The 16,675-nt window shown below is 53.3% G+C and overlaps 1 protein-coding gene across 1 annotated transcript; it reads left to right on the top strand.

Moving 5' to 3' along the window:
• Positions 1 to 12,560: 12,560 nt before the first annotated feature.
• Positions 12,561 to 15,650, top strand: SOX2 (SRY-box transcription factor 2). The gene has a single exon (XM_074592694.1). The coding sequence runs from the start codon at positions 13,602 to 13,604 to the stop codon at positions 14,547 to 14,549; it is 948 nt and encodes a 315-aa protein (XP_074448795.1). The 5' UTR covers positions 12,561 to 13,601; the 3' UTR covers positions 14,550 to 15,650.
• The last annotated feature ends 1,025 nt before the right edge of the window (positions 15,651 to 16,675 follow it).

Raw genomic sequence — 16,675 nt, 5'->3', positions numbered from 1 at the left:
GACTTAAGGGTAACCGTGTGGGAGCCCAGCCCTCCGCAGACCAGCGTGAAAAACGCATGTTGAGATGCGGGTTTCTTTTAGAGCCCGTCCAACCTGTGGTTCACTCTCTTATATCTTTTTTTTTCTTTTTTTTTTCTTTTTTTTTTTTTTTACCCTCCAGAAAGTCTTAGAAATTGCTGCAGAGCGTTAGGAAGTTGCAGCCACCCGGTCCACGCACTGATGATTTCGTTTCTGGTTATCTGCAAAATGAGCTTTAAGCCAATTTCGTGCTTCAGGCTAAAAAGAGGGATTCGTATTTCCCTCCTAGGTGCGTGGCATTCCTGGAATCTCTTTGTCAGCTTGCTGTAGGATGCTGCTGTAATTTGCCTGGAAATTCTCTTTAAGATTTGTATATAGCAGTTAAGAGCGATGTAAAATTTCTGAGCCATCGGGATGTTTTGTCTGGAAAGAAAAAAATCATCTTTCCTTGATAATTCGGTATTAAACTGTTCGGAATCTGCCTCCCGTTTAACCCACAAACCACTGTAGGTAGCAAAATGCGCATTTCCCACTAATCCCTTCACTTCTCTGAGGAATAAAATACCTCTTCAGGAGAAGCGGTGCTTTCTTCCCGCATCTTACCAGTTTAGGGAAGTTCCTGCAGGATTTCCTGAACTTTGTCACGTTTGGATCTTTTATGCCACTTCCCCCCACCCCAGCTTTTGCACCTAAAGGCATTTGCAAAATGACAGGAGGTCGCCTGAGCTGTGTGCGCGGAGGTGAGCCCCGCCGCCCTCCCCGCCAGCCTTCTCTTGGCGTTAAGCCCGGAGGGAAAAGCTCCCCCCGTCCCCTGGCCGCACGGCTCCCCCCCGTGCGGGGCTGTGCGGGGGCCGGGACCGCCGCCACCGGGCGCTGGCGGCGGGGACGCGGCCGCCGCCGCCCCGCAGCGGCTTCCCCGCACCCTCCCCGCTGCGGCGGAGCGAGCTGGAGCGAAGATGTTTATCCTGAGATGGAAAATGGGTTGTTGAAAAACAAGCCATGTGCAAATAGTTTAATTTTCCGTTTTGATGCTTATCTTTGTCTCCCGAATTTCATCGGAGAGGCTTTAATTGGCGTGTGGGTAATAGTTCCTAAATAATCCCTTATTAGATGACTTCAGACGAGTTGCGAACCAATAACGTCTTAGTCCCAAAAGTGAAAGTAGAATTTGAAAGCGCGGGTCAGTTTTTGTCAAAGGGCTCATTTGAGCATCTTTTAGTTTGCTGAAAAAGCTAATTAAAGAATGTTTGAAGGTTAAAGTCATTATTCCGTGCTGTTGTCGTGCTACAAGTGAGCCGAGTTTTGTGAAAACACAAAGGGCAGAAGTCACAGAGGTGGATTACTGTCAGTCCAGGCTACAGAGGCACAGAGAACTGTGGCATTAATTCCTATAGAAAGGTAGACAAACACAGCCACTGACTAACAACTTTCCCGCAGAGCCCCATTGTCTAAGCACTTTCTTTTGCTTTGGGCTCTCTTCGAGTTGCTACAGTCGCCACCAGACCCAAAACTCGGGAACGGGGAGACCTTCGGGCGCAGAATCCCTGACCTGTGAAACAATTCCCAGGACAAAACCAGGCGTGGGGCTTGGCGTTCCCCTCGAATATTTATTTTCCCCTCCAGCGGTGCTAATTTGTTCATTACTTAGCAGAAAGTTAGCGGCGCACCAGAACTCTGCCGGCGCCCGCGGCACCGCGCTGCTCGCCAGCGCCCGGCCGCGATCGCCCGCTGCGCTGCGCCGCCGGCGGCTCCGGGCGGGGGCCGATCCGCAGCCCGCTGTGCGGGGACCGCTCCGGGGGCGGACCGGCGGGGACTTTGCGGGGGGCGGCCCCGCGCCCTGGCCGCGCCGTGCGGGAGCTGCGCGCCGCGGTGGGTTGCCGGAGCGCACGGACACTCCGCGTGTGCGCACGCCGGGAGAATGCCGTGGGCTCATCCCGGCGGCCGTTAGCCCCGGTCTGCGCTTTTGTGTGTGCGTGGACAGCGGATTGCAAAAGCACCGCACGCACAAAGCTACGCGCGTAACACCGCGCGGCCGCGGCTCCTCCGCCTCCCCTCGCCGTCGCCCACCGCCTTCGCCTCCGGGCTGGCTCGCCCCGCTCGCTCCTAAAGTCTGGATTTTTAGGTCTAGCTACGACTGCAGATCTCCCCAAATTCAAAGAAACAGATGTTTGGGCTGATTAGGGATGGGGCGCGGGGGGAGGGGAGGAGGGAGCCCTGCAGCTGCAACTCAAAGAAATATATTGATAAAATATTTCAGCGGTAATAAATACGCAGAGATCAGCTCGACCTCGCGAGGTCTTTATTTTAATTTTTTTCCCCCTATATACAAAATCTTTATCAAACCTCTATTCTGTGGCTTCAATAAACAGAACCCATTACCTCACGGCAGCTTTTGTTGGCCTGTATACAAGCGAGAACAAAATGGTTATTCAGGAGAACGCTTTCGATTTTTATTGTGTGTAGTATGCACAAAGAGCAGTGTTATTGTATTAAAAAGAACCATCTGTAGCAGAAACAATGGCATCAAATTATCTTTGAATACCCACTGCAAAAATATAAAGCTTTTTTATTATTCTTCTGCTGTACGGTGGGGGACAGAGAAGTGACTTTTTTGTTGTTGTGGGTGCATTCTTATAACACACACACACACAAAATCAGCCATTTGGATTTTTTAAGCCATAAAAGATTTTTTTTTTCCCCCTCTTGTTCCAGGGACTGCAGTTAAAAGCTAGGGCTAGGACTTGGAGGATGTGTAGGCAAACGGAAGGAGAGCCGGGGGAAGAAAAACCGAAATGGATTCATTCTCTGTCCTGGCTGGAGGAGGAGAGGAGAGGAGAAGAGAAGGGGACGTGCGAGCTTCCTTCAACTGCCTCTGTCCGGTGAAAAGTGCTCAGACCCCCGGGGCTGAGCGGGGCTCAGGAGTCCGCGCGGACTTTCGCTGTAAGCTGCCAATCAAACGGCTAACTAGCCACCACCCTGCTCTGGCACCGACATGTAAGTAGCTGCAGCACAACTTTGACATTCACAGGTTTTTTTTTTCGTCCCCCCTCCTTCCTCCCCCGTGACCTTTAAAACGATCTGGAAATGTAGCTCCCACCTACGACCCGCCGCTCTGAGATCCGCAGCGTTAACCCCGGGGAGCCCTGTGCGGCTTTTGGGCTCGGCTCATTAAATTGCGCGGTAGCGGACCGCGGCCGTACCGTTGGGCAGGAGCGCTCCCCGCCCGCCCGCCCGCTCCCGGGGAGCCCACGGCCCGGGGGGAGCCGCCGGGCTGGAGCGGAGCCGCGACACTCCCCGCCCGGGGCTGCCTCAGACGGGACCGTTATTTTGGCGTTCCCCCCCGGGATGACCCGCGGAGCGCGGGGGCAGATCCCGGCTGCCCGGCGCGCATCCCGCGCGGCGGCGGGGCATGGAGCCATCCCACCCGCTTCCCGCGATGCCGGGAGGTGCCTGCGGCGGGGGCGGCCGGCGCCGTGCGCGGGTGCGGAACCGCGGCCCGGGCGGGGGTTACCTGGGCGCGCAGGGGCGCGCAGCGCCGGCGCGGCGCCCGCGGCGGCTGCCCTCTGGCGCCCCCTGTGGGCGGCGCGGGGCGCAGCCCGCACCCCGGAGGCGGCGGCGCTCCCCCCACCACCTCCGCGTCGCGGGGTCCCAGCGCTCGCCCGCGGAAAGGAAAGGGGGGGGGTCGGCCCCCGCGGGCGTCCCCGCGCCCCGCAGGCCGAACCAGGGGTTACACCGGGGGGGAGACGCGGAACAGCCCCGGGCAGGGCTCGGGCTGAGCCGGGGCGGGGGGGCCGTGACCGGGGAAGTTGGGAATAAATCAATGGATTTAACTGCCTCGGTCTAACGCTGCCTCCTGATGCACGGCAATTTGGGTTGGGAAAAGATCGATTTTGACGTTTTGGCTCATTATAGTGCCGTGTAAAGGGAAGCTCTTTTTAGTTACAGTTAGCAAAGTTGAGGTTGGATTTCCCCCCTCTTTTTCCCCCCCTCTTTTTTTTTTTTTTTTTTTGGTAAGAATTTGGTAGATAAAGGTTAATCTTGGGCTGAATGATAGAGCTGTGATTGACAAGAGAAAAGGTGTTGAGGGCAGGTCGAGCTGTCTTATTTACAGCCCACTGCTTGCTATAGAGCCTTTGTTAGGACTGGAAAGCTAATTTAGTGCTGATCAAAAGCACCACAGAGTTAAAGGACTGGTAATGACTGCTAATTTCATTTCAACCTCATACATCCCCAACTGCTGTAATTAAAGACGTGCTATTTAAATACAGGTGAAGAGTTTTTGTAGTAGGGGGAAAGTGGGTAGCCGGTTACAATTTTATTTATGCTTAATAAGGTAAAAGACCAACATTAGGTTTATGATTTTAGCGACCGGCTTTTGCGCGATGCCCTGCCTGCCCCGGGCAGGGCCGTGCGGCGGCCGGGCGGGGGGGACAGGGACGAGCCCCCACCTAGCCTGGGTTTGCGTTGTTGTTAATTATTCCCATCAAACGGCCGTCGGGAAATATCGGGAGCGCTGGGGAGAGGGGAGACGGAGGGGCATGTGTCAGCTTTTAAGTGCCTCTGCGGAAGCTCGGGTCCTCATATTATTATTATTTTTAATTAAATTATTTTACCACTCCACGGCGGGTTCGCCGGCTCTGAAACGATGTAATTTCACAACCGATATAACAGTTTCTTTCTGGGCGACATCAAAGGATAAAAGCTCTACATTTTCGGAGTTGGTTAAAATTGATACAAAAAAAAAAAAAAAAAAAAGAATTTAGCCTTTAATCTCTTTTTATCCCCGAAGACTAAAGCTCCGCACTCGACCCCGCGGGCCCCGCGCGCTCCCCCCCCCCCCCCACTCCGGGGCCGCGCGGGCGGAGGGAGGCGGCGCCGCGCGCGGGAGGGGGCGCCCCCTGTCGGCCGCGCCGGGCGCTCCCCCGCCGCCCGCGGGAAACCTGCGCGGGAGCGGCGGGGCCGCAATTAGCAGCGGGGCGCGTGGAGGGGATTAAGGGGAAGGCGAGAAGCCGGCGGCCGGACGCGGTTCGGAGTCGCTGCGGGGGGGGGGGGGGGTGGAGCGGAGGGAGCGCTGTGGAGCCGGGCCCGGTGGGGCCAGCGGAGAGCCCGGCCCGGGCACCGCGGGAGGGGCAGCCGCCGCCGGCCTGCGCTGCTGGCTCTGGGGGTTTGCAAGCGCTTCACAATAAAAATACAAATGCCCCCGGGCTGTTTCTGAGCAGCGCTCTCCGGAAGCCTGGCTCCGCCGGCAGCGTCGGTATATTCCGTTCTCCCACGCCGAGGGGGAGCGGGGACCTGCTGCCCGCTCGGGCTCTGCCCGCCGGGCACCGGTCACCTCAGCGGAGCAGCTCCCTTGGTGGTAGCACAGGCACAAAAATAAGGACGTTTTTTCTTCTCGTTCCCAACTTGGGAGCCCCAGCGCTGCCGGTGAACGCCAGCCTTTCAGAGGCTTGTGCTTGTGTTTTCCTCCCAAGGTGTCTGAAACAAGTCAGCGTTGACAGGTGTCCCTTGCGAGCAGCCTTGGACGTTCTCTTTGCATTAAGGAAAAATTTTCTAAAGTGGCATATGTTTAAACCAGAAGCAATAAAGTCGTCTCAACCATCCCCCCCCGCCTCCCCCCCCAAAAAAAAATCAAAAACACGAGTAAAATAAAACCCCCCTCCCCCAATTCCTGGAAAAGGAAGAAGCGTTATCTTAAGTGAATGCCTGGAGTGGGGTTTTTTTCTTCCTTACTGTGGAGATGACAGATTTAAAAGAAACCTGGGTGATATAAAACGATTAGCCAAAATATGTGAAGTGCTGCATTGTCACCAACTTTTTAAGGTGAATTCGCTACTTATTTTGTAGGCATCTGCGTGGCTCGGTGTAGTGCATTTAACGGCGGTATGTGCGAGTTGCGGTAATACCCAGCACGGTTGGTGTGTCTCGCGTGCGAGGAGAAACACTAATGGGAACCAAATTATTTATGTTAAATTGGGGTTATTTTGTATCTCCTGTTGACAGACTGGATGAAAGTCGTAGCGCCGCAGTTTTTCTATTAAATGAATCCTATGGTTGTGGGTCTCACAATAAACTTTTCACTTTAGAAATTATATACGAATAGATTTTTCTAAAAGATTATTGTTTGTCGCGCTGAGTATACTTGCTCCATTCTCTCAGTTTGATCTCCGCTTGAGGCTTCTAATAAGGCAATTCTGTAGTAAGAGCGCCCAAAATAAAGACATAGCATTTTCTATAAATAATAGCAAGAGCCCTGCACAGATTTCCTGCACAACGGAATTCCCAGATTTCCTTTACTGTTTCTTTAGTTAGCATGCGTTGGGTATATATAACTCCGAAATTAAGCAAAAATATACATCTGTATAGATCTGCCAAGCTAGCTATAAACAGAGATATTATATGTCAATTACCACAGGAAACGGAAAAAATACAGAGCGGTTGGTAACACACGGTTTAACGTCAGGAGGCACTTTACCAAAAATTTAGTGACTGCGGCTGAAAGGTGAATGATTAACCCGGTTCCAGGAGGGGGGCTGTTAGTGCTCCCCTTGCAACAGCAGTTGTGAGGGGGGCTGTAAAGGGGTCGTAAACTCCCCCCTCCTAGAGGCAGAAGTTGGCACATAAAATCGAGGGTCCCGAGGGCTTCCTTTAACCAAAATGCGCTTTTCCTGGGCTCTGTCCGTAACTCGGCTGCCGGCTTTTATTCCGCGGACGTTACTCGAGGGAGCAGATGCTGTACAGCGGGGATCGGGCCCCCGGCTTGGCAGAGAGCTGGCAGCAAGGGGGGTCAGCTCTCTGCTCCTTCTTCTTCATCTCCTCTTGGAGGAAAAGGGCATTTTTAGTTTATTTCTGTCTTTTGGAAGGAGGTTTTTTGGATGCCGGTATTTCCCACAGCTCGCTTTCGAGCGGTGGAAGGGGAGATGGAAGAAACACACTAGAAAAGCAACCTCAAATCCCAGTTTCCCACTTTCCCTTTTCTCTCCTCTCCCTCAGCCTCCCCCTGGCACCTGCTGCCCGCAGCACTGGCCCCGGGGCCAGCCGCCCCCCCCCGCCGCGGGCCTGTCGCCCCACGGTCACCCGGCCCCACCGGGACGGCTTCTGCGGGGGCGGGCGGGGTGCTGTGAGAAGCCCCGTTCACCCGAGATTTCCACGGAAAAGGGGTCGTGACACCCCCCCATCACTCACTCACGCCCCCACCCGAAGCCAGGGGTGCTCCAGGTCTTTATGTGCCCGAAACGCCTCTCCCGTCCCCGCCGGACCCACGCACAGCCATGGCCTGAGCCGGGGCGGAGGATGGCGGGGAGCAGCCGGGGCCCCCTCTGTCCCTCGCCGCCCGAGGGACACTCGCCTCCCTTCCTCCGGCGAAGGCTCTTTCAGGTCTTTGGGTGGAGGACAGTGGATAGACACATGGGAAGCGTTGTTGTTATTGTATATAGCACCGTCTCTCTGCTCCGATTAAGCGCCGTCTAAATATGAATTCACGGTATAGACCGCTAGTCTATAATTTGAATTAAAATCCCCCCAACGAGCCCGTCGCTGGAGAATTCTGAAATCACAAGCCTAAGTTGACACAATGAGCCCATGGTGTCAATAAACCATGGGCGAGATGGAGAGATTGTCACTCCAGACCATAACAGTTCTGAAAGTGTCATTACCGTCTGTCCTGTCAATGAGCTCCAAATTAAGGACTATGAGGAACAGCGAGATAAAAGTCACCGTCTTGGCTCCATTACGGGCGATCGTGTCAGTGATCTGCGAATCACTGGAACGGGCTTCCCCCCCCTCCCCTTTTTTTGAAATTTTTTTAATGTACTTTTCAAACCTTGCCTCGGGATGCCAGGGTTTGAGGTGCGCGGGGAAGCAAACCTTGAAGCACCCCAGGCTGTGCCTCAGGCGTTCCCATTGAAACTGCCAGAGCTTCTTTGGGAAACGGTGTGAATTCAATGGAAGAGCCAGAATAATTCCATCAAAACTGCGCTGGGGCCAAAGAGGACTTCATTTGATTGGGGCGACACGTGTGATCCTACGAACAGACACTTTTTTACACCATTATTTTCTTAAGTCAACACAAAGATGGTGAAGGGGGAAGAGGGAAATAAAATAGAAGCCTCAACTTCAGCAAAAGACAATCCATCTTCTATTCCAGATAGCCCCTTCCAGGCGTTAAGACTTTCAGAAAATGTCCCCAGTCTCTCTCTCCTGCGAGCCTGAGAGAGTTAAGGGGACTTATTCAGGAATTGGAAACCTTCAATTCTGGATTTTTGTGCCTTTGTGGGTTTAAGCAAAGCAGTTAGCGTTCTTCAGGAGGGGTTTTGTGTTTAATATACATGAGTTCATTCAACTACAATGGGAAAAGAAAACTCATTTGTCTTATAAAACTAGGAAGGGAAGATAACTTTAAATAGACTGCCAAAAAGGATCCCGCTCGAGGGGGTTGCCTTCCCGCTAAAGGGCCTACATTCAACTGTAATTTCACCCCGTTATGTTGTGCGGTAATTCCTGAGTTTATCCTCGCCACTGGTGCTTGATTTTCTGATTTATTTTTAAGGTCATGTAAGAAAAAGTACGGGCTTCAATTATGCTCTCCTCCGGGAAGGAGGTGTGGGGAGGGTTATTTTAGATGCAGGGGGAAAATCGCGGAGAGTTTGAGGAGGCTGTTGGCTATTTATGAAGAGTCCTGAAAGCGTGTTTGGACAATCGGCTTCTCCATTTATTGAGAAGCCTTTTGAAAGCGACTTTGAGAGGTGGTGTGTGCGAGTCGGCTTTTCTGCTGTTTATTGTGTACCTTAAACTCGTCCCAGGCCCTGAGATTTATTTATTTTTTAAATTTCGCTTCTCCTAGCGCTGGAGAAAGGTGGAGCCCGTTCTTTTTCTATTTTTTTCTCCTTTTTTTTTTTTTTTTTTAAACCTCCCCGCGTTGTTTTTTCACTCCCTGACCCCCTCGGCAGCGGTGCGCTCATGGATGCGGTGGCGGCCGGGAGGGGAGGTGGCAGCGGGGCCGCTCGGGGGGCACGGCGGTGCCCGGGAGCCGCCACCCTTTCCCCCGGCCTCGTCCCCCGGCTTGGTCGCCGGTCCCCGCGGCTCGGAGCGGATCCGGGCCGTGCGCTGGTCGCCCGGCCGCACGTGTGCTCGCCCCGCCGTTTCATTAGGGAGAAGGAGGATGAAAGGGGGAGGCCGGGAGGAACGCGGAGCTCCCTCTGCATTCCCCGGCTTTCAAGGGTCCTTAGAGCCCTTGAATGAAATTATTGGGCGAAATGGGGTCTGGCGAGAGCGGTGGTGACTCGCCCCCCTCGTTGGTTTGTACGTGTAATGCCACTTCTGAGAGCGACAATCGGGCTGCTTGCTGGACAGGCAGGGACAAAAAGGAGATTAAACCGTTTTAAATAATAATAAAAAATATCCAAAATGCCAGCAGAGTGGATTACACTTGCTTCAGCGCCTCGGTTCCCCCCAGATTCCCCCAACAGCCGCCCTCGGGCCTCGCAGAGAGGGTGGCCCGGGCCGGGGCGGCAGCGGGGACCCCCGCCCGGGCGCGCCCCCGCCCGCGCCCGGCCCCGCCGAACTTCTGAAGTTTATTGGAGCTCTTTTCTTTTATTTTCTTCTCTTTTTTGATTTTTTTTTTTTCGGTGCCCGGCCGCTGTCGCGGGGTCTCCCTCCGTCGCCGTGTGAGATATTTATTTGGCTGAGGAAATCTCGCCTTTTCCCCACCCGGGAGCGTGCAGGAGGCTGGGGACAGGCTGGGGACAGGCTGGGGACAGGCGGGTCGGGCCGCGGGGCTCCTCCTGCCCCCTGCCCCTTCCCTGGCTCCGTACCCCCTCGAAATGTGGGGTTTATTCTCGGGTATTCCGGGGTGTATCTCCCCAACTTTTCCTCGGGACAGCACCGCAAACTCACCATGTGATACCTGAAACTCCCCAGAGACTGGGGTATAGTTAATGCGGTGGAACTTCCCTGGCGAACTTGGGCTCCTGAGCTCTGGGCTGTTACAGCATCAGAGGGGAAGAGGAAATTTCTCTGTACATTTTCGCTTGCCTTTTTCCCCTTTTTTTCCTTTTTTTTCTTTTATTTTTTCTTTTTTTTCCCCCTTTTTTTTTTCTTTTTTCTTTTCACGTAATGAAATTAAAACTTTTGGAGCTCACAGTTGACGTTTTGCAGAAAATTGAGTTATCAAGGCAGTAATTATTTCACAGGGAGATAAAACTCTCATAGCCCTAACTGTCAAATAGGGCCCTTTTCAGATTTTAATTACAAAATAAAATTAGTCTGCTCTTCCTCGGAAGGGTTTGTGAGTGGCTAAACAGAGCTTTCCCCAATACTGGTGGTCGTCAAACTCTGCTAATTAGCAATGCTGAGAAATTCCAGTTAACAAGGACATTCTCTAAGTCTCTGCAGGTTCCCTGCCGTTCGCCTTCATTTCCATAAGAAGATTAAGAGTGGAGGGGAACACACTCAAATGCAGATGCAGAAAAGAAGCGTTTTTAACAAGCATCATAATAGTAAGATGCTTGGCTAGTTCTCACCTAATTACTGCAAGTTAAACCTCTATTTGCAGCTAAGGACAAAAAATGGAGCTGCAATCTCCCATCTCCACAAGACTGCTTAATAGTTTGCTTTAGATTGGTTACTGGTAGGTTCAGGAAAAAAATAATATGAAAATGTGTATATTCTTTCCGATACAGTTAACACGATAGGTTGTATCCTTAGAGCTTTTAGAGAAATCGGCGAGTATTAGAACAATAAATACATAAAATCCAAGTAGTTAACATTCATTTTCTTTTTAAGAAACTCATAACCTGGAAATAAGAGTGCGTGTGCCGCAGAGCCCATCACTGAGAACATTTGCAGACTATTTGTTTAATGTAAGCACTTGCCATTTCCATAAATTATACCAAAGGCAACGATTTTTTAAATCCACTCAGATTAAACCATCCCTCCGCAGGCCTCCCTTCCAACGTGGCTATATTCTTCCAGTGAGTGGTGGTGTTATTGTCATTAATACAGAAAATCAGGGACCATTTCATCTTTTTTTTACTATTATTTTATAGACAGCATCCCGGTCTGTCGCCGCTTCCGCCTGTGTGTGTACATATTCCCAACCAGGCACACCTCCATACCCAGAGGAAAGGGAGAAAATGCCCCAAAAGAGCCATCTCCCCCACCTTATTTTCCGCAGGGCATTATTATGTATATATATGCCAGATAGTTTATTGCATCGATAATTAAAACTGTTAATTAAAATAGAGCTGTAAATACTCCCGATAACACAATTGTTAGGCATTTCCCATCCTTTATTCCTATGATAAGTGCAATTAGGAAGGGGCCAGGCCCCGACAGGCCCCCAGCGCGCGGAGGGCAAGCCCCCGGCCCTGCTCTACGCACCCCGCGCACCCCGCGCACCCCCAGCCCGAGCGAAAATAACGCTTCGCTTGTGTACCACCAGCCCTCAGCATCAGTTTATTACCATGAACAAACATCACCGCCACTCACCCACCTCCCTTTTTTTTTTCCTTCCAAACTTAATTATCCCTGAGATTTTTTCTTTTTTTTTTTTTTTTTTTTTTTCTTTGGAATAACGTTATGAGCTGCAGGCCAAAGGGAGAACAATGAGAAAGTAAACAGCCGCCGTGCCCTCAGGTGCGTCTGGACAATCGGAGTCCGTTTCTATCCCACATCTCGTAATTTGCACCTATTTTTTGGCGGTTTAACCTATCACTTATCTCCGGGTTATATATATACATTTGCGAATTAAACACATTAAACCCGACAGGATTTATTTGCATAACCCACACACGGAATAAGACGCATCCTCGTTCGCTGCCGGTTTTTTATTATTATTTTTATTATTATTTAGACGGGGTGTAATTGCCCGGTCCCTTCCCCCCCCCGCCCCGGCTCCCCGTCCCTCTCCTGGCGGCGCCTCCCCGCCCGGGCCGCGGCCGGGCCGGCAGGGGGCGCCCCAGCGCCGCGGCTGAGCCCTCGCGGGGCGCCCGGGCGCGGCCCCCGCCCGCTCCGCTCCTCGCCCTGGGCCCCCCCCTCCGCTCGGGGGTCCCCCGCATCCCTCCGGCTCAGTGCTGTGCGGGGGGGACCAGGCCGAGAGGCGGAGCGGCTCCGTCGGGGCGCGGGGCAGCGCGGATGGGGCGGGCGTGGAGCGGGGCCGGCGAGCGGCTCCCCCCCTCTCCCGCTCCGCGTCCCCCCCCCCCCGCCTTCTCTTTGTCGTCAAGTGCGTTTTAGCAACAAAGATCCCAACAAGAGAGTGGAAGTAAACTTAGCCGGGGCTTTGTGCGGCCCGTGTAGCGACAACAAGAGAAACAAAACTACCTATTTGTAGCGCCGGGCCGCGCTCCCCCCGCGCTGCGCGCCCACCCAGCGCCGCCCGCGCCCGCACGGTGCCTGCGGGTCGCCGTACGCCCCGGCGTTCCGCGGGCAGCGGCGGGAGGGAGCGCGGACCGGCCCCCTCCCCAGCCCTACAGAGGGGGTTCCGTGCCCCGCTCTGTGCTCTGCGGGGGTGGCGTGTGGGGGACCCGTGTTTGCACTGGACACCCCCCCCGTGCTCCGGGGCCGGGGGCTGGACGGGGGGGCTCGGCGTTTTGTGCCGGGGCCGGGAGAAGAACCCCGGCGCTCCCCGGGCTGTGCGGGGCGAAGCCGGCTCCCCGGCGGCGGCAGGGCCCGGCCGGAGGCTCCGCTCTCCCGGGGACCCCAGGCCCGCGGCGGCCGGGGCTCGGCGCCCTGGGCCGGCCTGCATGGGGCGAGCGCGGCAGCCCGGGGGGCACTGGCAAAAGGGGGGTGGGGGACCGGGGGGAAGCCGCTCCCGCTCGGCTCCCCCCATGGCTTCTCCCAGCCCCAAGCCAACACCAACTTAAAAAAAAAAAACCAAACCAAACCAAAACAAAAAAAAACAACTAAAAAAAAAAAAACCCACGTAGCAACAATGCTGTTTACCCACTTCCTCCAAAAGGCGTGTGTGACCTGTTGCTGGAAGGGGAGATACAAAGGCTTCCCAGTGGCTGCCTGGGCCGCCCCCGGGCCCGCCTCCCCCGCCGAGCCGTCCCGGTGCTCCGAGCCCCCGCCCCGTTTCATGCAAAACCAGGGGTAGAGACTTGTCCTCAGTGGCGGAGCCGCCGCGCGCTGATTGGCCGGGGCGAACACATTTATTCCCTGACAAGCCCCCATCACATGGATGGTTGTCTATTAACTTGTTCAAAAAAGTATCAGGAGTTGTCAAGGCAGAGAGAGAGAGTGTGTGTGTTTGCAAAAGGGGGTAAAGTAGTTTGCTGGCTCTTTAAGACCGAGGTAGAGAGAGAGAGAGAGAGCGAGCGTCAGGCAGAGAAAAGGGAAAAAGGAGGAAGAAGAAGTTTTTTAAAATCGAGGCTCCGGCGGTAATAATAGCAGTTATTAGCATTATTAATCCATCAGCGAAGAGGAAGATCCTGATCTTGATCCAAGTGTGGTTTTGGGGAGTCCCCCTCCCCCCTTTCCTACCCCTCCCTAGGAAAAAAAAAAAAAAAAAAAAAAGTCCGGCTCGGGACTTCGCCGCGGCTGCTCCTCGCTTCTCCGCTCACGGCTGGGTCCAGGCAAAAGTAGTTTGAATGTACAACATGATGGAAACCGAGCTGAAGCCTCCCGCCCCCCAGCAAACTTCGGGGGGAGGCACAGGCAACTCCAACTCGGCCGCCAACAACCAGAAGAACAGCCCGGACCGGGTCAAGCGCCCGATGAACGCGTTCATGGTGTGGTCCCGCGGGCAGCGGCGGAAAATGGCCCAGGAGAACCCGAAGATGCACAACTCCGAGATCAGCAAGCGGCTCGGGGCCGAGTGGAAACTTTTATCCGAGGCGGAAAAGAGACCCTTCATTGACGAAGCCAAGCGGCTCAGGGCTCTGCACATGAAGGAGCACCCGGATTATAAATACCGACCCCGGAGGAAAACCAAGACCCTCATGAAGAAGGATAAGTACACGTTGCCGGGGGGCTTACTGGCGCCGGGCACCAATACCATGACGACTGGGGTAGGGGTTGGGGCCACCTTGGGAGCTGGGGTGAACCAGAGGATGGACAGTTACGCGCACATGAACGGCTGGACCAACGGAGGCTATGGGATGATGCAAGAGCAGCTCGGCTACCCGCAGCACCCGGGCTTGAACGCGCACAACGCGGCGCAGATGCAGCCCATGCACCGCTACGACGTGAGCGCCCTGCAGTACAACTCCATGACCAGCTCGCAGACTTACATGAACGGATCGCCCACCTACAGCATGTCTTACTCCCAGCAAGGGACCCCCGGCATGGCCCTGGGCTCCATGGGCTCGGTGGTCAAGACGGAATCCAGCTCCAGTCCCCCCGTTGTCACTTCCTCCTCTCACTCAAGGGCTCCTTGCCAAGCTGGGGACCTTCGGGACATGATCAGCATGTATCTACCAGGTGCTGAAGTACCAGAACCAGCTGCCCCAAGCAGACTTCATATGTCCCAACACTACCAGAGTGCACCTGTTCCTGGCACAGCCATTAATGGCACACTCCCTCTATCACATATGTAAGACAAAGGGGCCGGGGGGGGCGGGGGGTGCGGGGAGGGGGAAAGGAAAACTAAACAAAACAAACAACCAACAAAAAAAAAACTTTTAATAGAAATTCTGGACTTTTTCTTTTTCTTTTTTTTTTTTTTTGGACTATTTTTGTACAGAGAAAACTCGGGGCGGGGGGGGGAGGGAAGGGGAGGGAAGGGTGCGTGCGGAGGGGGGTGTCAGAAATTAAACCGACAAGGAACTTGTATAGATCTCGGAGGGGAAGCGACTACACAAAACTTTTAAAAAGTTCTAGTGAAAACGGTAGGAACTTTGCAGAAAGTTTGCAAAAGTCTTTACCAATAATATTTAGAGCTAGACTCAAAGAGCGAAGAGGAAAATGTTTTAATATTTGCAGGCAACTTTTGTACAGTATTTATCAAAAGAAACATGGCAATCAGAATGTCCATTGGTAATAGAGAGAGAAGAAAAAAAAAACAAACTCGCGAATTTGCCAATTATTTTTTAAAAATAGAGTCTACTTGGAGCGTTGTGGCTTCGGCGGCTGAATTTGTAGCAGCTGCGAGAGGAGAGGAAATTATTTTACAGCATTTGGACATTTAAATTGTTTTAGAAATTGTACAAAAGACAAAAAAAGTAGGATGAGTACTTGCGAACCATGGGCTTGGTTTGCTGTAAAAGGGCAAACGTTTAGATTGTACTAAATTTATTTTTTTTTTTTACTTCTTGTTAAAAAGCAAAAATTGCCATGCAGGTTCACACGCCGTTTGTTAATTTATAATAACTTTTTGTTTCCAGACTTCATCCTGTTCAAAGAAAAGAAAAAAAAAAAAAAAAGAAAAAATACCAACCTGAAATTACTGTGTTTGAAATATTTTCTTATGGTTTGTAATATTTCTGTAAATTTATTGTGATGATATTTTAAGTTCTTTTTTTTTTCCTCATTTTCCGTAGTTGTATTTTAAAGATTCGGCTCTGTATTATTTGAAATCAGTCTGCCGACAGTCCATGTATATATTTGAACTAATACCATCCTTATAACAGGTACATATTCAAGTTAAGTTTTTACTCCATTATGCACAGTTTGAGATAAATAAATTTTTGACATATGGACACTGAAGTTCCGCTTGAGTCTTGGATTTATTTTTGTAACGCAAGATGGTTTTTTTAAATAATCCATGCAGTAGAAGGTATCATCGTAGCCAACAGAGTGCGATAAATAATGCAGCAATATAAGCAATATAAGGCATGAATATTTTTATACGTGTGTATGTATAGAGAACGTGCGGTAGCGTTAATGGAGTAACTGCCTGTGCCTCCTTCGGGGGAACGGGAATGCGGAGCGGGACGCTGGGCTCCCAGTTCTCTTCCCTTCGGAGGACGCGGGTGCGGTGTGGCGAGGGGGGGGTCTCGGACTCGCCTGCTTTTTGGCCACTTGTTGCCCCCGGCGGGGCCGAGCCGGGGCGGGCGGGGCGCGGAGCGGCAGCGCGGCCGGGGCGCTGCTGCGGGCGCCCGGTTCGCACCCGCGGATCCTTTATTTCTCTCTTTTCCCGACGGTGCCGCCTTCCTCTGGGGCAGGCGGGAGAGCGGCCGGCTTTGGGCCGCCGGGAAGCGGGATGCGGCCGGCCTGGAGCTGAGCGCTCCCCGCTCCCTTTGTTCGGGACTTCCCAAACTTTGCTCCCGGCCAGCGCAGGAGAAGGTGAGAGCTGGGGGCGAGGTGGCGTGCGGGGGGGAGCGCTTGGCCGGGCAAGGGTAAGAAACCAACAAAAAGCGGACAAACAAACAAAAACGGTGGAATGGCAGAGACTTTCACGCTTTATCACAGCTCTTTCTTGAATCCTATTTCTTAAATTGCCAGCGCGGTGTAGCCCCGTTTCGGACACTCTCTGCAGCCGGTCACAAGCCCCCAAGAGAAGCGGTGGCGCCCGCCAGATAGGAGGAGAGAGGGAGAGATCCGCCATCCGTGCCAGGTAGAGTTCGACTTTGTACAGTTGTAACCGCAATCGCCGAGGAGACGGCTCCGCGCTGCCGGCCCCGACCGCAGGCCGGACGGCGACAAGGGCCGGTCGCCCCCGGGCCAGGCAGTGGCAGGGGGCGACGGGCAGCCAAGCGGAGCCGCCGCAGCCAGTCCTTCCCCC

Source organism: Larus michahellis, chromosome 6 (genome assembly GCF_964199755.1).
Source record: "Larus michahellis chromosome 6, bLarMic1.1, whole genome shotgun sequence".
In the NCBI taxonomy this organism is placed as follows: Eukaryota; Metazoa; Chordata; class Aves; order Charadriiformes; family Laridae; genus Larus; species Larus michahellis.
This window is presented reverse-complemented; position numbering and strand designations above follow the sequence as displayed.